The 19,588-nt window shown below is 42.6% G+C and overlaps 1 protein-coding gene across 20 annotated transcripts in view; it reads left to right on the top strand.

Moving 5' to 3' along the window:
* Positions 1 to 318: 318 nt before the first annotated feature.
* Positions 319 to 19,588, top strand: part of KIF1A (kinesin family member 1A) — a 131,182-nt gene continuing 111,912 nt past the window's right edge. For 10 of the 20 annotated variants that reach the window (XM_077349233.1, XM_077349234.1, XM_077349235.1 and 7 more), the window contains exons 1-2: positions 321 to 501; positions 18,884 to 19,043. In XM_077349233.1, coding sequence (XP_077205348.1) covers positions 18,938 to 19,043 — 106 coding nt within the window. In that variant the 5' untranslated portion in view covers positions 321 to 501; positions 18,884 to 18,937. Of the gene's footprint in view, positions 502 to 18,883; positions 19,044 to 19,588 lie in introns of all 20 variants that reach the window. The other 10 variants (XM_077349226.1, XM_077349224.1, XM_077349229.1 and 7 more) reach the window with 3 other exon arrangements.

The raw sequence follows: 19,588 nt of genomic DNA on the forward strand, positions 1-19,588 counted from the left end.
CTGGGGCTGGGAGGCACTTCTCCGCCCTCCTGCTCGATTCTTTGGGGAGCCACGGCTGGGGCCGGGCGGAGAGGGGTACAGGAGGGTCTTTCCCCCCGACTCTCCCCTGGGGCCAACGCAACGCAGTTCCGCAGTGAGGAGCCGCGGCCGCTGAGCCGGGAGATCACGTGCCCAGCCCTCCTCTTCACTCGCGGCATCAACAGCGGCAGGAGCCTCCGCGCAACGCAAGCCCCGCCTCGTGGGGGCTGCGGTCAACAGGCTGGTGTGGCCCGCCAGCCAATCAGCTGACGGCCAGGGCCGGGGGGCGGGGCGCTCGGTGAACCTGCAGGAATCGAGCATCCCCGGAGGGCGCAGCATCAGCACCACGACGCCAGAGAGGCAGCCAGACGCGTCTCACTTCGTCAGGCTGGCAGGAGCCGCGGCCGCCGGAGCCCCTCCGATGCCCGCGCCAGCCGCTCCCAAGCCAGGCCCGGTGGCAGAGAGCCTTTAAGGCCCACGGAGGTAAGTCGCATCCTCCCATTGTCTTTTGGCGTCTCCCCCCGCATCCCTCGCCCTTGGAGATCAGCATCCTCCGCTGCAGTGCTGGCCCCCTAGTGGCCCGTGTGCCCGCGGGAGAGGCCTCCAGAGTCCCCGAATCCTCGTCGTTCTGCATGGAGTTGCAGCTGGTTGCGCATCCCCCCTCCCCGAGGCTGGCTGGCTGGCTGGCTTTCAAGAGAGGACAATGGACCAGGTTCCAGGCGCGGCTGCTTGGAATTCACTGGGGAAATGGTCCTGGGTGTGGGTGTGTGCCTCTGTCCGATCGTCTGGGCCCCCTTCCTCAGCAGCCCTTCTTCCCACCCCTTCTGCCCAAAGGGCCCTGTGGCAGGGTAGTAAGGAAACAGCAGGGAGGTTTCCCCATTGTGTATTTTTCTCTGGAAGACAGAGCACAGGGTGTGTATGTGAGTGATGTCATGGCCAGTAATGGCAGCGTGAAAAAAAAACAGCATCATGTCAGAACATGGTGAGGAGAGAAGAAATGGAAGCATTTCTTGGGAAAGGACATTATCCGATGGCAGTCGTGTACTATTCAGATTTCAAGGCTGAGCTCCCTTTCTGCTTCCCATCGGAGACACAAAATACCTGCCAGTGTGGCCTTCTGGTGTGTGGCTAATTTCTTGTGGCTTTGTGACTTGCTTATATTTCCCCGATCCATCATAAAGAGGGGAGACACCCTTTCTCTTTCAGTGTAACTGTAGGATCTCTGTTGTTCTGTGGAAAGGAAAAGAGACCCTCCTAGTAGGGTCTGAGAAAGATCAGTTGCACCATGAGCTTTCTGAAAGACGTCCAGCCAGAATATTGCCATGCATTGCTAATCAACATCACCCCACCCCATATATCCCTGCGCCAATGGCTGTTACAGACAGCCCTGGACAGAATGCAGAGTCATGAGGAGTGGGTAAGGGCTGGCCACGCAATCGGTTGAAACCATATTGTCAGGTTGTTTCAGCATCTTGTGATTCATTTTCTTTTTCTTGAACTTAGCCCCAGCTCCTTTTATTGAAAGAGCATTTGAAAGGCAGAAGGTGTGTGTGTGTGTGGGGGGGGGCAGGGAGAATGAATTCAAAATGTCTTCTTCAGCAGATCTATTTCACTCTCTGTTTGCGTGTGCTAGAGGCTCTAGGCATGGCCTTGTTTTCTCTCTGGATGAGCTGGGGGACCTCACAAAATCTTCACAGGAACTTTCAGAGAAACCTGTAGCACAGTATGCAGCCTCAAAAATGCCACCATAAAATGTAGCAGAAAAAGGCTTCAATACCTGAACAAAGTGTGTCCCTTGCCATCTAATGCATTTGAGGTGGAAGAAGAAACCTAATAGGGGAACACGTTCAGCTCCTTTTAAAATGGTCTGGAGGACTTGGCTAGGTATCAGCCATTTTATAAGGTTTGGAACCTGCACTGCTATAATAGCAGTGTTGCTAGCTTATATATACTAGCACAGTAGCATTCCAATGTCCTGGTTGGGAGTTTGTGAATTTGTGGAGCATAAAGTAGAAAGTTTAAATTATGATCACTAGGGCCACGATTCAAGGCCACAACCCATTTGAGCCTAAAAGGACTTTTACCTGATCTCTGATCTCTGTGGGTCTTTGGCATTTTCAGGCAAAGAGAAGCTGTACATATCATTATATGACAGTATCTCTTGGTTAGCTAGAACTTAGAGGTTACAGTGGATGAGCGATAGGGTTGTGAGTGTTCTGCATAGTGCAGGGGGTTGGACCCAGGAGATCCCTTCCAACTCTATGATTCTATGATTCTAATTCTGTGATTCTATGATCTTTCTAAATGATCTTGCAAAGACAGAAGTGCCTGCTGGCGATACGTTGCAGAAGGGATGCTTCTGGGTACATTTTGCATGGCCTGCTTTGAAGTCATTTGAGGCCATTTTAGGAACAGCAGCTTGACTGCTGGCAATCTGACTGAATTCAGTTACTATCTAATAAGGGCCAGAGCAAGAGATAGTCCTTCCAAAGTATGTCCTTGCTATACTATGCTGTGAAAAGAAAACTTGTATTTTACAAGTTGAAATTTTTAGTTGGAAAGGAGATCATTATTCTCCTGTGCTAATCCATGCATTTAATAATGCAAGGCCTTGAGGCAGAAGGAGTCACTATATTCCTTGCAATGCATTTGCTGCATAGGCAGACCTTTTATGATGAAAAATAATCCAGTGCTGCAATAAAAGATAAAATGCAGAATTAGAGCGCAGACAGGTATCTGAATTTTACCCCAGATCCTACCAGATTTGGATATTTATCATTTTGATCACTATTTTTGCTTCAGCCTTTTAAACTTCCTCTGAAATAAAATAGACAAAATCACATGCTTCTGAGCTGTGTTCAGAGACTTTGAATGATGCAAATATATACTTATCCACAGGAGCATGAATTTGAAAAGAGCCGACTATATCTTTACAGGTTTGAGAAATCAGGAACTGCAGCCCTTATATCCTCCCTATTCAATTGAAAAACAGTATATCTCTCCGTTTAGTTCTTGTTTATACCACTGATTCTTGTGACCTACCATTATCACTTCTTTTTGGTCTTAGATTTGTTTACCTGTTTCCTCACGTTCAGATCTCCTGTTATCTGTATATTTGACTATTTAATGTAATCAATAATATTTTTTTGGGGGGGTGAGCTGTAGATAATATATGCTATACTCAGTCAATTGTACTTTGACAAGGACTTTTATAGATCATAGAATTTCCAAACATCATTTCCTTAAATGTTATCATATATTTTCCTATTGTCCTGACTCCACCAGCTATAAATTGTCTTCCCACAGTGTTGTACAGATAATGCTTTTATCAATGCAAACTAAAATGCAAGTATGTCATGTTGTTGACTCATCCCGATGGTGATTCATTTTAACCCACCATACATAATTTGTATTTAACACTCTTAGAGGACTGACATCACAATCCTAAAGAAAGTTACACCTTTCTAACCTTGCTGTTTTCAATGGCCTTAGGGGGATATAATGCTGCCTAGGATAGCCCTGTGACAGGACCAGCTTCTTATGCAGTAGGGTTGGATAAAATATGTCTGCCTGGAGAATAGCTCCTAGTCAGATCATACCAGTTTGGATGGATCAGTCATCTATCACAGTATAAGGCAGCTCCTTATATATTTATGAATACATTTATATCCAACTTTACTTTTTTTAGAATATTTTTTTATTTTATTTTTTAACAATAGTTCAGAAAAGTTACGAAGAGTTACAGAAATAAGGAGTTATAAAAAGATGAGAAAAAAGAACCAGAAAAAGAGAGATCACGGGTAGGCATTGCCTTGGCCTGAACACTCAGGGGACCTTGAAAAACCCAGAGATGCTGTCCTGCCTCCCCAGAGTGGCATTTGGAGCTGTCAGAGCAGGTATGATGGTCCTCTCCTGCCCTTCACTGATGATGGTCAGCCCATACCTGGCATCAGAGGAAGCCTTTCAGCTGCCCTAATGTTCTTCTGTCTTGTCCTGCCTCCCTATATCCAGCTTTACTTTACAATTCAAGGCAGCTTACAATAATAGTTTTAAAATGGTAACACACCTTGTTCAAATTGATGGGCTTCACCTCTTCAGGGAGTCATTTCACAGTGTTGGAGCTGTGATCGAAAAGGCTTTGGTTGATGCCAGATGGGCCAACATGGTGGAATAGCCAACATATCTAGTGTGCCTTATCTCCAACTGTTTCTTCCCCCATGTCCTGTTTTTAGCTCTTAAGTGGCAACTTGATTATACTCTTTGTTTATCATGCTTCAGTGAATATCCATAAAGTGGCAATTTTCATTTGGAGGAAGAAAGCTAGGATATAAAGCTTTTTAGTTGATTGATCGATACATTCTGAAGTTAAACATGAAGCATCAGCAAGTTATTGGAATAATGGAACAATGTATTGGTACCTGTCAGAAATGTATATGATGCTTCAGTCTGAAGCACACTTACTTGGAAGTAGGCCCCACAGAATTCAGTTCAATTTAACTCAGGGTAAATATAGTTAGGATTGCCAGAGCAGCCACCAGAAGGGGATGGGTGGGCGGGGCTGCCAGATACAGGTTGTAAAACTCCTGGAGATTTGGGGGTGGAGCCTGGGGAGGACGGAGATCTCAGAGAGATACAATGCATACAGTATGACCTCCAAAGCATCCATTTTCTCCAGAGGAATTGTATAGAGATGAGCTATAATTTTGGAGGATCCCCAGGTCCCACCTGGAGCCTAGCATCCATATTAGCAGTGTACTATTAATTGCTGATTACTACTGATCTGTTTAAGCCCAACAATAGAACATGCCTCTCAGACTCAGCCACCAGTTTCTGTTGTCCAAATCATTCAAACAGTTAAGGGATGGAGACAGATCCCTATCTGTTGTAAATTATGTTTGTTCTCATGAAGCAAGTATAAAGTCACTGACATCTCTGTCTCAAATGTCACTGGGTCAATGGGAAAACCTCCCACCATATCCAGATAATGCCACTATTTTGCAGTGTATTGTTCAATGACACAGGCATCCCAGTCCTAAAACCTTGACATCCCTTGGGTAGTGAGGGCACTGCTAGTCAATGTTGTGTGTGCTCTCTGCAACCTCAATCTACAACCACCCTACCAACAGCCAGTGATCGTGGAGCAGAATGCCCCCATGTCAGGCAGATGGGGGCAGCCAACCAGTGCACATTGTTGTGCTCACATCATGCATTTTCTTTTCATCAGAGCACCTGCCCCCCATTTGCAGGTTACACCAAGGGAGGGGACAAAGCACCCGCTGTGGAAGGAGCTCTGCATGACTGGTGAAGCCCTGCTGCAGACATACTCAAGGAAGTCCCACAGGGGGCTCATTTCTTGAGGGTTCTGTGTAGTGTTATTGTTATTATTGATTAATTTACTTAATTTCTACTCTGCCTCTTCCTGTGTGGGTTCAGGGCTGTTAGACATATGCAACAACAATATTTGTTTTGAGTTCCAACCTGCAGCCAAACTTTCTAGGCCAGGGGAGCACGAGAATCTACGGCAGCACATTCATCACAGGCATTCCTGTCAACCCTCTGATACCTCAAAGGGAAAGGGAATCATGGGCCTGTTCCCCACTGAGGGGAAGATGCTGGACAGAAAGCAAAACTCACCTTTTGCCCAACAACAGGGAGCGGTTGGACCCATGCCTTGCACCATTGAGAGCAGTTCTCTAGCCATTTTCCCATTCAGGCTTTCAGGAACAAGACACAGCATAGGGTGGCACTAGGTGTCTCCCAGCAGCCATGTTGTGGGCACTAGCCACGTAAAGCAGGGCAGGGCAGTCTGCAGAGGGAAAAGCAAAGGTATGGAATTATGAAGCTCGACTCCTGCTTTAGATTCAAGGAGGAGAGTATGCTGAGGCAGTCTGCATAGAGACCTAAGCATAGCTGAGAGTTTATCCTGTAAAACAGAACAACATGGGAAGGGCCACTCACAAACCCCCACAAACCTATCATCTTACCTGACAACTCCCTGGCTGAAACAGGGGGGACATTCCTGTAAGGACTCTGAGCAGAGCAGTGTTAGAAATGCAAGAACAGGATCAACAACATTTGTTTTCTGGCTCATGTGTTTGTATTTACTATTTCTTTTTGGTCCTGAGTCTCCCCATGTGTGCTATAAGTGTGCACAACATAAGGCCATATAGCCCAACATAAGGCCCAAGCCATATAGCCTCATGTGGTGTGCCTTGTTATCTAATGCATTACTACCTTGCCTTGGATTCATATATAGCATATATATGAATACAGGAGTGAGGTCTGTGTGTTTCCTTGTAATGTGTACTGCCGCTTAACTGTATATGTTTTCCTTAACAAAATCAAGCTCACCTTCCAATGCTTTAACTTGCCCCTTGCTTGCACTGGGGAGAATTTACCGGCACTCCGTCCTGCCTGTCCCCCAATCCAGTAGCTCGAGTGTATGTAAAAGGTGCTTTGGAGTGTGGAGATGGGAATTTGCCACAGGAAAATGGTTCAAGCAGAAATTATCCTCATTTGCCATGGATTCCCCCTTTAAATTGCAACTACCATTGCAGCTGCATTCTGTTAAAAATTGCCCTTAGTCATGCTTGTTTCCAAAATTCCTTCTGAGCTGAAGGAAGCAGTAGAGAAACGTACTGGCAGTGCTGTATTAAATCTTTCATATCTATCTGGGGACATAGGCCTGTGGAACTAATTTCCTTGCAATTGTGATGGATTTTATCTTCTTTTCTAATATTGTGTGATAAGATGTTTAGATGGCTCAGTGCTGAGGTTATTGTTGAAATTCAGTGAATAAGACTCCCATTATAATGTCATCTTCTAATGCTCATTCTCCATCTGTAGGGGAAGAAAACTCAGAATAAAGTGAATAAATGAACTCTATGCGATGCAATGCAAGTCTTGAAAAATGTCCCATCCTTTATGTTAGGGGTATTCTAGATTGTAAAAGGAGAGCCAGCCTTGCAAGATCCTGCTTTCTCAAAAGAATCAACATTTTTAAAAGCTGATTTACTGGTCACTTGATTTAGTGATTTCTTTATGAGAGAAGCTTCTTATCACATGCGATCCTCTCCTTTAAAATAGGTTGTTGGTGTCCTCAGCATGAAAACAGTGCATATTCTTAGGGCATGAACAGGTCAAGTACAATTCATCAGAGTTGATGTAGTGTTAGAGTATATAAGATCAAGGAGACATAGTGAGGTGCAGCATCAGATTAGTATCTGAGATACCCAGGTTTGAATCCCCACTTGTGCCAAGGAAGCTCTCTGGGTGACCTTGAGCCAGACACACTTTCTCAGCCTCATCTATGTCAAAAAGGTTGTTGATAGGATAAAATGGGACCAGGAGAATCATGTATGCAATCCTGAGCTCTTGGAAGGAGAGTTGAGATATTTATTTATATATCATATGGCATGTGTGTAATACCTGCGTATCTGAGTGACTGTGTCTCCCAATATGTTTCTTGGAGAGCATTTTGTTCATCTGGTGCAAATCTGTAGGTTGTCCCTGGCTCCAAAGACACCCGCTTGGCCTTGCCCAGAGCGAGGGCCTTTTCAGCCCTGGCTCCAGCCTGATGGAATGAGTTGCCAGTCAAGATCATGCCCTTGATGGGGTTATCACAGTTCTGCAGGGCCTGTAAGATGGTGCTCTTCCAGGTCTATGGTTGAGGCCAAAGCGATTAATAAAAATGGGCCTCCTTCTGTTCTCCTTTCAAGTTCCTTCCCCCCTTGGTTTCCCATGTCAGTGATAGATGCTGCCTGCCAAAGACGTTGAGCAAGTAAACTTTAATTGCTGGGATGCTGGGGCGGTGGAGTTAGTTAGAACTTTAATTGTTAGTGTGTTGATGCTATTTTGAAATAATATTTAATATTAATTTAATTTATAAACTAATTGTTATTATGTATTTTAATCCATGTTGCAAACTGCTCCAAGCCCTTATGGGAGTAGGGTGACATAAAAAGCCAGTAAACAAACAAGCAAACAAGCCAGGAGATCCTAAAACTGTCTGGTTGCCAGGCAAGCGATGTCAAAATTAAAAAATGTATTATATATTCTTATTCTAGAGAGACTCAGTGTGACTAAACAGCAAGAGCCATGTTATAAGAATTCTCCAAAGATTGTTGTATAGAAAATGTAAGCGGAAGAATTATTGTAGGACACAGAGCCTCCTGTCAATCTGCCTTGTATTTGTGCTAGGGTTACCAACCTCAAGGTGATGCTTGGAGTTCTCCGGGAATTACAGAAAGGTTGGGGACCACTGCTCTAGACGATCAGTTCCACAAGAGGACATGACAGTTTTGAAGAACAACTCTATGCTATTAGTATATCCCAACTGAGTCCCATCCTCCCCAACTCTATTCTCTCCACACATTCCCCCACTTCTCTATGAATTTCTTAGCTGGATTTGACAACACTGTTATAAACAAAACCTAAATGTTGGGCTGGATCAAGTTATGGAGCTTCAGGCCCTCTTGGTTCCACCTGAGTTTAGGATGGTGTGGTGTATAGCAGTGTGGAATTGAGTGGTGCCTGTTCAGTCTTCAGCATAACACAGGGACTATTGGATCACACTGAGAAGTTTAGAACATTTGCTTTCATTGGACATCCACTTTCTCTCCCTCTGTTGCTACTCTGGCACTTACTGTCTTCCAGCAGTGAGCAGAGTGTCCTGAATATAGCTGAGCTGATCAGTGCAATTAGCTCACTGAATTATTTAATGCTGAAAACAAACCTAAAGGTGGTGCCTGGAGGCCCTACTTACTTACTCAGATGTACAAAGATGCCAGCTCAAACTGATTTTATATTGAAAAGATTGCTTGCAGATTGAGAACCCAAGTAAATAGAGAAATGTCCCACTCCCAGTTTGAGTTTGAATGTTTCAAAATTCCTTCCTTTCTTCTGAACTATCTCAGTAAGGAATACAGTAGTATTGTATGATGTAGCAGGAAGGAGGGAATTGGATCTAAGGATATTTTGTGCATCTTTAATAAGAGTATTGCCCAGTGGGAACTGTTTGCTCTGATTTCTTGAGACATGACGGTTATTCCCTCACAGTTGAAAGACCAAAAACAAATGAAAGGCAGAAGGACTGTTGGACTCCTTACATAGCCTGTGTGGAGACAGAATGATGGCTGCTACTCTCTAATGACCTCTTTGTCAGTCATTCTTGTGAATGATGAGTAGTTGAGAAAACCTCTGGTGGAGGCTTGTAAGAGCCAAAATTCTGGGTTGGAATTTTTTAATGTGTTGGAAACTGGCCAAAAAAGCAGGTGGAGAGCCAGATGTTTTCCCCTCTCCCTCTCTGATGCTCTTAATGGCACTCAGTCTGTTTAATAATTTTTAGAAGCATCATCCAACCAGCTGATGTTGCAGTTCATGGGGGCAATATGCTTGACAAATTAATCAGTTTGAGAAGCAGATGCAAAGCTCACATGGGCTAGATTTTGGACCTCTGGCTGTAATTTGCCCAGGTCTTTTCTAAGGTGCCTGGGGATTCTATGTATACCAGATTCCATGATAGATAAAAAGTATGTTGTTAAATGGAATAAATAAATAAATAAATGAACCAGACATGATGTTTTAAATCTATTATCAGATCTCCCATTATTTTTTTGGAGGGGGAGACTGAAAAGCAACCATGGGGGTTCTGATTTTGGTTTGGAGCAGTGCTGCTAGGAGGGGAGGTGCTTAACTGTTTTGCTCTACCATTTAACTAATGCTAATCAGGTGATCACTCCAGAGCAATTAGCTCAGTAGCAGAAAAAATATAGGCATGGTACGCATACAGAACCTTACGGTGGAGTGGGAATTACCGTAGATTATGAAATCAGTAGAGAGAACCATCTTGTACCACGGCATTGATGTTTTGGTAAGGAAAAAAACAGAACTCCCACATGCTCTTGCATTAAAAGAAAAGGGGGGAAGGAATGCAGTCACAGATCTCCCACACTACACCTATTTTGGCCCTAGAAATTATTCAGCTTGTAACTTTTTAAGGCTGATGGTCAGCCATCAAGTGCTCAGTTCTTCCCTTTGCAAAGGAGATAGTACTACAGATTAGGGAAAATCTTGTTAAGTAATCCTTGCTAAATTAACTTTATCTATGGGATTAATTGGAGGTTTTTCTCATGGGCCTTTTGCTTCTCTGAGTGGCAAAAGCTACTTTCCTACATGAGAATGATTTATTCCTAGTTTGTGCAGAAATATTACTAGTTGTGATCTGATGGCTGAAGGAGAAAAGACCCAGTAAAGTTACCTGTTGAGCAATCCCACCATAAATGAGCTACATCTGATGTATTGGTGATTTTGCAGGTATGATTACACTTGGTGAGAGAAGGTGGTATGGTATACTTTTTTAAATACTTTTTTTAAAGAAGAAAAAAAATACTACATATTTGTAATTTTTGAACTTGTAATTTTTAAAAAGATAAACATAAAGCTGGCATTTGACAATACGTATTTTCTTCTTTTGCATCACATTACTATCACACACCACATACTGTATTTCCCCCCAGAATTTGCATTTCCTCCAGTCACAGTTTAAAAAGCGATTATTTCTTTTCATCTCAATTTTTACTGTTCAATACAATCTAATATTGACTCCATTTTCTTATGAATTCTGATGTTGATCTATTGTGCATATGTGAGTTTTGCCATTGTCCCATATTCCATCAGTTTATTTAACCAGTCAATATCGGTAAATTTCAACTCATTAACCCACAGTCTCTCCAATAGAATCATACTTATGTTCTCTCAAATGTTTGAGTCCATTTTATCATACAGTCTTTAACTTGTTCTATTTCAGATGCCTTATCTCTTTGTGGTGTAGAGAAATATTGTTTTTGTATATTAGAATTTATGTTTCATTCAACAAAATTATAACCCTTTATGTTTGTCAACGTGGGACATACGTCAGCCTTTCTCCCAGACTTTCAGCATGTTTATCTGATACTTTAAAAAAATATTTTCTTAAATTTCTGGGATTGGGGAATATGGCTTCTGATTGACCCAGGGGAGAACCAACAAGCACCGTGGCAATGTAGAAAGATGGTTGCTTTGCTTTGTCACAAGAATTCGTCAGTCCACACTCTGAAGAACCAATGAATTCTCAGCTCAATAAACTTGGGAAATTACTACATCTGTTTAGAAAGCTGTAACTGCAGATCCACAGCAGATTCAACACACAAGTTATGTATGTCAGTAGATAGCCCAGGAGCTGCCACTGATCTGTCTCTCTTATTTTCTCTTTCTTGAACAAATTGTGTGTGACATGATGTCATTATTCTGGGCAATGATTCCAAGTGATGTGTTGTTTGTATTTAACCAGAAAAAACTTTAGTTGAGAGGGCAGCCACATGTATTTTACAACACATAGCTTGATCCTTAATTATATCTACTAGAAAGCACAGCCTTCTTTCCTCACAAAACCCTGTTCCAATTTGAAAGGTAACAAAAATGCTTGTTTTTGATTGGCATGGAAGTCACCAACACAGATGCATCTGAAATTAGATTTCTTTTTCTCCTATGAAAGATTATGGATCTTTCTCCTTTCAGAACAGTAACTTGGGTGATAATTGTCTGGAACTGAAGGCCAGATGCTATGTGGGAGAATGCCTTGCTTTTCTCTCAGACTGAATCATATTATCCATTTTACCAGTTATAGCAGCTTTCTTCAGAAATATTGCTCTGCCTTGACATCATCTCTTGCTTTTATGTTCTCTTATGTTTTCTGTATAAACTATTTCTGTCTATTCTGGATAGCCAATTTTGCCGTGGGTAAGGTGACCAGATTTTAAGTTTGGTAAAGAGGGATGCCATTGACCAGGCAGTTGCCAATCTCCAGGCACGCCCTGGAGGTCTGGAACAGTTTGGAGATACCAGGGGGTTGCCAACCTCCAGGTAGGGACTGGAGATTTCAAGGGGTGAATTGGGTTCATGAGCGACACTGACAGTATTTTGAAACAAGGGTAATTTACCAAGATTTGTTGGAAATTGACGCTCTCTGTGAAACCTGGTTTTTCAAGGGGAATACAACTATATCCAAGATAAGGCAGATCTGAAGTCCCTGGTCTGGTTTTCTATTAATCTCAGTCTTGTCAGGATTAAGTTTCAGTTTGTTCATCCTGATCAAGCCTATTATTGACTCCAAGCATTGATTTAAAACATCAACAGCATCCTCAGAATTAGAAAAGAATGGTAGAGTTGGATATAATCCACATATTGGTGACATTACCTCCTTGCATCTCTCAGTGGCTGCAAATAGATATTAGCATGGGGGGATAAAATGGAACTGCTAATTAATTGCAGCCATGAGCCATGCTATATAGTAAACAGTATGTAACTTAATATTAGACATGCTAGTCATATCATTAATCCCCCGAGGAAAGAGCAGGTAACATGGAACTCTTGCTGAAATTGGTAGATATTGTGTAATTAATTAGGTAAATTCAGGTAGGTAGCCATGTTGGTCTAAAGCAGTAGCAAAAAGTGTCTAGTGGCACCTTTAAGACCAACAAAATTTTATTCAAATAATTAGGTAAAGTTTTGTTGACATTTACTTCCCCATTTTCCCATTTGTGTTCATAGCACCCTGAATCTTTAATGTTGAACAATGCTGAAACCTTCTAGCTTCTTACCAAAGTCTAAGCTGAAAATTAAGAAATACTATACTAATTATTGACAATCAGTGGTTCTGCTTTGTATAATGCAGTTCCTTCCTAAGTCTGCATGCATATAGTGGCTAATTAATTGCAGCTCTGAGCTGCAGAAATTGATGGATATTGTCCCTCCCCTCTCCAAACTCCATCCTGTTCAGGCTTGATCCTGCAAATCTTCTGGTAATTTCCCCACCCACAGCTGGCAACCCTAGATATAATCCCAGAAATGATTTCATGTTGTCGGGCAGATGGTCGGGGGAGGAGGGGATTTTTTCTCTCCAGAGTGCTCTGAGCAGTGGTGGGAAATGGGAGTTGTCCCCCTGGAGACCTGGCAGCTGTATTCCAACCCCAGCCTGAGATATCTTGGGGTTTGAAAGGCGCTAATAAAGTGAATCATGAATGCCTTGCCTTAAAAGAAATGTGGTACATAATTTAGTATGTGCAGTAAATTTGGGGCTGATATTGGAAAGAGGTTGTTAGGATACACAAAGGCAGTGTGCCCAGCAGTAGCAGACAAAGTAGTTTGGGCCCTGCCATTTATTTTGGCATATTATAAAAAGAAATTGTCACACTCTCAACACATATACAAAGCAGGTTACAATATTCTGTCCCTGTCTCTCATGTCCTCAGTTGAGGCTTTCAGTTACAGAGCTGATATTGATGATGAAGGACGGAGCTTTTTCTGTGGTGGTACCTTCTAGGGAGGCTACCTGAAGTACTCAAAACAGTTGTATTTTTTTTTTTTGCTTTGACATTTATTATACAGCCTGGTGGTCAGTAGAGCAAATATAGCACCCTTCTTGTTATTATTCATTGTATTGCTACTAGGAAAAAAGATATTCTAGATCAAGCTTTCTCAACCAGAGTTTCATGAAACCCTGGGGGGTTTTGATGGCCCTGGAAAGGCTGAATGGGTGGGACTTAATTAATTTTAAATATATTTTTTAAAGTTGTGAAACATTTATTGGGTGATATGACCATATACAGTCACACCAACCCACTGCCCCCCTCCCAAAATGGCCAGTGATGAGTCAGGAAGGGGTGGGGCCCTAGGTGGGCATGTACACAGTTACACATCCCAACCAAATTCTGCATGATCACATCACTTCTGGGGTTTCTCAAATTCTGAAGAATGTTTGGGGGTTTTTCAATGATAAAAAAGTTAAGAAAGGCTGCAATATAGGGATGCATCTTGAGAGACGAATAATTCTAGATTATGAGTTCCCAAAGTGGGCAGAATGCCCCCCCCCCGGAGGGCATGGGAAAGATCTGGGGAGTGCAGTGAGGAATTTTGGGCAGTAGTGGGGCAGCAGTCTGACTCTTCCTACTGCAGCTGAGATGTTCCAAGGGGTTTGCCATTGCCTGCCTCTGAAGAGTAGTGACTCTGTACTTCCTTGGTGGTCTCCCATCCGAGTGCTGACCAGGGCCAACCCTGCTTAGCTCCCTGAAGGAAATGACAGCTTCAGAAGGTAGGCTGAATGGGATCACATGCTTGTTGAGCTCCTTCCGCTCCTCAGACTCTGTCCTCCCCAGGCTCCACCCCAGATCGCAAGGAATTTCTTAACCCAGGGTTGGCATCCCTTTCCCAAACGTTTTCTCCAACTTGCCCCCTGCCATGGGATTTTCCATGCTTCTATCTATCTCTCTTTTCCTCCCCCCCCCCCCCACATTAGGGCTCAAAGTGGCTTTTACAAAGAACTGCTCCATAACAACCAAAAAAGAAGTGCTGGCAATACAGTGTGATTTGAATCTGGAGTAGACCTAGCACCACAAAAGAGGTGTGTGTGTGTGTGTGAGGGGGGGGGGTACTAGGGACGTGGCCTGGGAGACAAGGTGGCAGCAGCTCCCAAAAGGGTGGGAATCAATGTTCTAGGTTGTGTGACCCAGTACTGAGTTCTATTTAATAGCGTAAACAGAAATTCATTCCTTTATTTATGGCTTGTCTATCTGTCAGATTGGATCCCCAATGAAAGATAAATAAATAAAACCATAATATAAAATCCAATCATAACCAGCACACAGTTTACAATCTAAAAACACCAGCATATTAAACTATTACACAGTATCATAAGTCAATAATGAGAAACTAAATGTTCTCTCAAAGAGGATTGTCTTAAGCTACCAACAACACACAGTCAAGAAGAGGCCAGACAAGCTTCCCATGGGAAAACATTTGAGAATCTTTAGTCTCTCTATGATAAATCTGTCAGGAAAAGCCCCTGATGATTTTCGGGGAAACTGGTGTCCAGTTGCCTTGGCTTAACTACCTCAGAAATGCAAATGGTTTAGAGTTGAAGAAAATGAAATGTATTTTAAATGTAAGGACATCAACTGGGCTATTGCATATTCAAATACAGAGGCTGATTGCTTAAAGACTTACTCATCTGCTTTGTTCTTTAATCATATTTAAATTCTCTCCTCTGTTTAAGAAGTGCACAGTGACCCACATGAGGTCATCAGGACAGCCTTGTGAGGTAACTTACAATGCCACGTTTTGTAGAATTACATGGCTTTTTCGGGAGTTATTCTTTATTTTATGTATTTATTTAGATTTCTATACCGCCCATTTCTTTGCACTGAACTGCCCTGTAAGGCTGAGAAATAATGACTGACCCAGAGATAACCATTGAGAGATGTGGTAGAGCGGGAATTTGACTGTAGGTCTCCCCAGTCCAAGCCATTTCTTCAGTTTAGCATCAGACCCGCAAAACATCAGTACCCCACAGGCTGCTTGGGGAGAGGGCAAGAATTCCCCCCCCCCCAAACTTGTGATGTTGGCTTTGTATGTTTTAATGCCACATGTGCAAATGTTTTATTTTCTGTAACCTGAAGCTCCCATATACTTCATCAACTGGAATTGTGGCACCTAGAAAGGAGAGGATAACCGAATATGAAGAAAGTACTAAGGCATCAGAGATCACAGACAGCCAAATGACCCACCCACCATTTATCTGCAGAAATTGCTTCCAGAGGGGCATGAGCCTGGACACCAGCTTTTTGCTTACGCATCGTTGATGTTATAGTCATCCTTTTAAAGGAAGCACAAAAACGTGTGCTCCATATTGCTTCAATAGTTAATCCATACAAATGATCATAACTGCATCCTTTGAAAAAATGTAAAGAATGCAAAGACTGATCTTGCTTTTTGAAATTTGTAGTGGTGCTTTTCTCTGGATGACAATAATGGTTTTGCAAAATGAGCAAAACAAATGTTCAGGAGGGCACTTGTATAAGGAGGTTAGAACTGTAATTCAAGGGAACCGCTCAGGAATAGTCTATTGTGGTGTTTGCTATATCACCTCACTTATACTTCACTGTCTTCTTTCTTTGTAACCCACTCTGCATTCTAATATGTCCCACCTCAGATTTTTTTGCATTGTTTTTAAACATGTAATCCCAATCCTATTCCCCTGTTTCTTGGATAGCTTATACTGTCTGATGTAAATATATTTTGTAATCCACTTTGAGATTTAGCAAGAAAGTGAGCTATGTGGTCGCAGAATGTGCTGTCGAATTGCACCCAATTTATGGCAGCCCTGAAGGTTTTTCAAAGCAAGAGATGAACCATTGACTGCCATTGACTTCCTCTAGAAACCCTTAACTTCCTTGGTGGTCACTCCTTCAAGTACTACCCAGGGCCGACCTTGCTTACCTTCCAAGATCTGATGAGACTGGGCTAGCCTAGGCTATTGAGGTCAGGCTAAGGTGGGCACAGAAAAAGGAGCTGTTCCACCAGGCATTTGGTGAGGCTGAATGACCCATAACATAGAATCATCTTAACACAGCCCACGGCGCCGCGGGCGCCGTGGACTAAATAAAGCCATAAGGGCTTAGTGGGAGGAGATAGGGCGGGCTCTGTCCGGGTTGAGGAAGGGTGCCGATTGGCCCCTTCCTCCGGACAGACGATTGGCCCGGCCGATTCCCGCCCTGCCGACAAGGGAGCAACAGTTGCTCCCTTGCCGACGGCCTGACGCGGCGAGAGGCACCTCTCGCCACGTCAGGCCGCCGGCCAAGGGAGCCCCCGCCAGCCGCGCTGCACGCGACTGCTGGGGGCTCCCTTACCTAGCGCCCGCTGTATTTATCTTACAGCGGGCTTGATTACTAGTAGAATCATAGATTTGGAAGGGGCCATACAGGCCATCTAGTCCAACCCCCTGCTCTATGCAGGATCATCCTAAGCATCCTAAAGCATCCAAGAAAAGTGTGTATCCAACCTTTGCTTGAAGACTGCCAGTAAGAGGGAGCTCACCACCTCCTTAGGCAGCCTATTGCACTGCCGAACTACTCTGACTGTGAAATTTTTTTTCCTGATATCTAGCCTATATTGTTGAACTTGTAGTTTAAACCCACTACTGCGTGTCCTACAGGTGCCTCTCCCCCCTCCCAGACTGAGAGATCAAACCTACTGAGGGAGTGTCAAAGTTATTGTTGAAATACTGTTCTAGTTGGTATGTTATTGTTATTGTTATATTGTTATATTGATTTTGATAATGTTCTATGTGAATGTTCCGAAATTGTTTATGTAAACCACCCAGAGCCGTAGGGAACGGTGGTATAAAAATATAAATAGATAAATAAATAAATAAATAAATAAGGACATAAAAAAGGAGCCCTTCACCAATACAGAAGGCAAAACATTCCTTGCATGAGGAGAAAGCACCAGCTAAATGAAGCTGTTGAGTCCAATTCCTGTTTCCCAAACGTTTTCAATACATAGGTAAAGGTAAAGGTATCCCCTGTGCAAGCACCGGGTCATGTCTGATCCTTGGGGTCAGCATTTTCATGGCAGACTCAATACAGGGTGGTTTGCCAGTGCCTTCCCCAGTCATCACCATTTACCCCCCAGCAGCAAGCTGGGTACTCATTTTACCGACCTCAGAAGGATGGAAGGCTGAGTCAACCTTGAGCCGGCTTCTGGGATCAAACTCCCAACCTCATGGGCAGACAGCTTCAGACAGCATGTCGCTTCCTTGCCACTCTGCACCACAAGAGGCTCTTTTTCAATACATACTTTATGCATATAACAGAAAGGGACCGTGTAGTCTATCCTCCTGTTGTTCAGTGGGCTTTCCATGCTTCACCTGCTGAGTATGTTGATCTTATCAAGAGTATTTTCTTTTCAGGGGTTCCAGTGAAAGCTTTTCTGAAAAATTAATACATTCATTTCCAGTACAAGCTTTCATTTCCAGTGAAAGCTTTTCTGAATATTAATATTACATATCTGTGAATTCTTGTTTTTCAAAACTGTGACAGTGCCAGAAGCTACTATACCAAAATCTGTTCAAATTCATATGCTGTATATAAAGACCATACAATAGTAATTGTATTTCTGTTGCAGAAAAGTTGTCAATTAGTTTCAGTTCTTCAAAAACAACAGTGGAATAGCTCACTTGTAATGCACCTTTCTGATTCATGAATTGTAGTTCCATATGTTAGTTTACTGTGATTTTTGAACTGTATGAGCCTCTCTTAGTTTTTATTGGAAGTGTACATTGATTTTTTTCCTTTGACAATAATGATAGTTCCTGTTAGTTGTGGTTATAGTCATTGGTAACTCACATGTATTAAGATGCAAATACATTGTCAAGCTTAGATTACAACCTCAAGTTGACTTCTGCTGTACCGGGCAAGCCCCAGGGGGATCTGTGATTAGAAACAAACAAAAGGAAAGAGAACATGTTATATACTTTCTCTTTATCCAAGTGTAACATAGTTAGCAAGGACAGAACCTTGTTGTTGTCAAAAAGCATCATTCTGTTCTTGCTAATTCTTATGATTCATCATTAATTTCATTAGTATGGAAAGGAAACAGATATTATAGGTTGAGCTGACATGCTGGGTGGCATAGGTGAAACAAGCAATAAGGCACTGGGACCCCAATATGGTACAACAGATTATTCCAATGTAATAAAAAGACTTCCTAGGAGTTTTCAATATTGAGTTAAGTTTTTAGTAAAGCTGTGTAGCTTTATCAAGGGACATCACATTCCAAATTGTTTTCAACTGGAAATATCAATATAGAAGAACAATCTCTGAACAGAGAATAAGACTTGTAGAAAATTCTATAAACAGTTACTCCTAGGTTAAGGTGTTCCATATGCGCCTTAAAGTGCCTTAAGCGAGGAGTAGTGGCTTATAGAACTTTCTGCAATAGTCTTATTCGCTGTTAAGAGCTGATCCTAATATTTTTTTCCTGTTTTATTCAGGGCGTTTCCAGGAGTGACATCCCACCAAGAGGAGAAAGCCTCCAGACCAGCAGGATGGCAGGAGCTTCTGTCAAGGTGGCAGTGCGAGTGCGTCCTTTCAACTCCCGAGAAATGGGCAAGGATTCCAAGTGTATAATACAGATGACAGGAAACACCACAAGTGAGTGCATCTTTTTACACACAACACTTAAAAGTGCATCTGAACCTCTTTTCACAGTACTTGTGGCAGTCAATGATACGGGAGGAAATGTGGAAGGTGATGCAATTTGAATAAATACATACTTTCTAGCTAATGTAAGTTTGATAATTGCCTTCCAGGAATGAGCCACACTTATCTTCTTATATGGAAGCATCCTGAATTCAAACTGCCAGGAGGTGCTAAATTTCAACTGTGGAAGGGAACATAACTATACTGGGATCGGTTCATTTTCACTGCATTATTTCCTACAAATTGCATAAAGGTTGACAGTAGCCTGTGATGAGAGTCCCTTTGGAATAGTTTTGTTGCCCAACTGTCTTTAAATTAAAAGTATGTAGATAGCTTGTTTTAATGTAAATAGGTTGTGATTTAAGCATGAGTGTCATATTATTGTGCTGTATCTACAACACAATATGTCTTGTTGCAGAGGCTGCTTGCTGCTGATACATCTTGGGAGCTGTGGGGAATAACTTTCTGGGCCAGATTCTCTAGTGGTCATTAAGGAG

The sequence above is a fragment of the Paroedura picta genome, chromosome 8 (genome assembly GCF_049243985.1).
Source record: "Paroedura picta isolate Pp20150507F chromosome 8, Ppicta_v3.0, whole genome shotgun sequence".
Lineage (NCBI taxonomy): Eukaryota > Metazoa > Chordata > Lepidosauria > Squamata > Gekkonidae > Paroedura > Paroedura picta.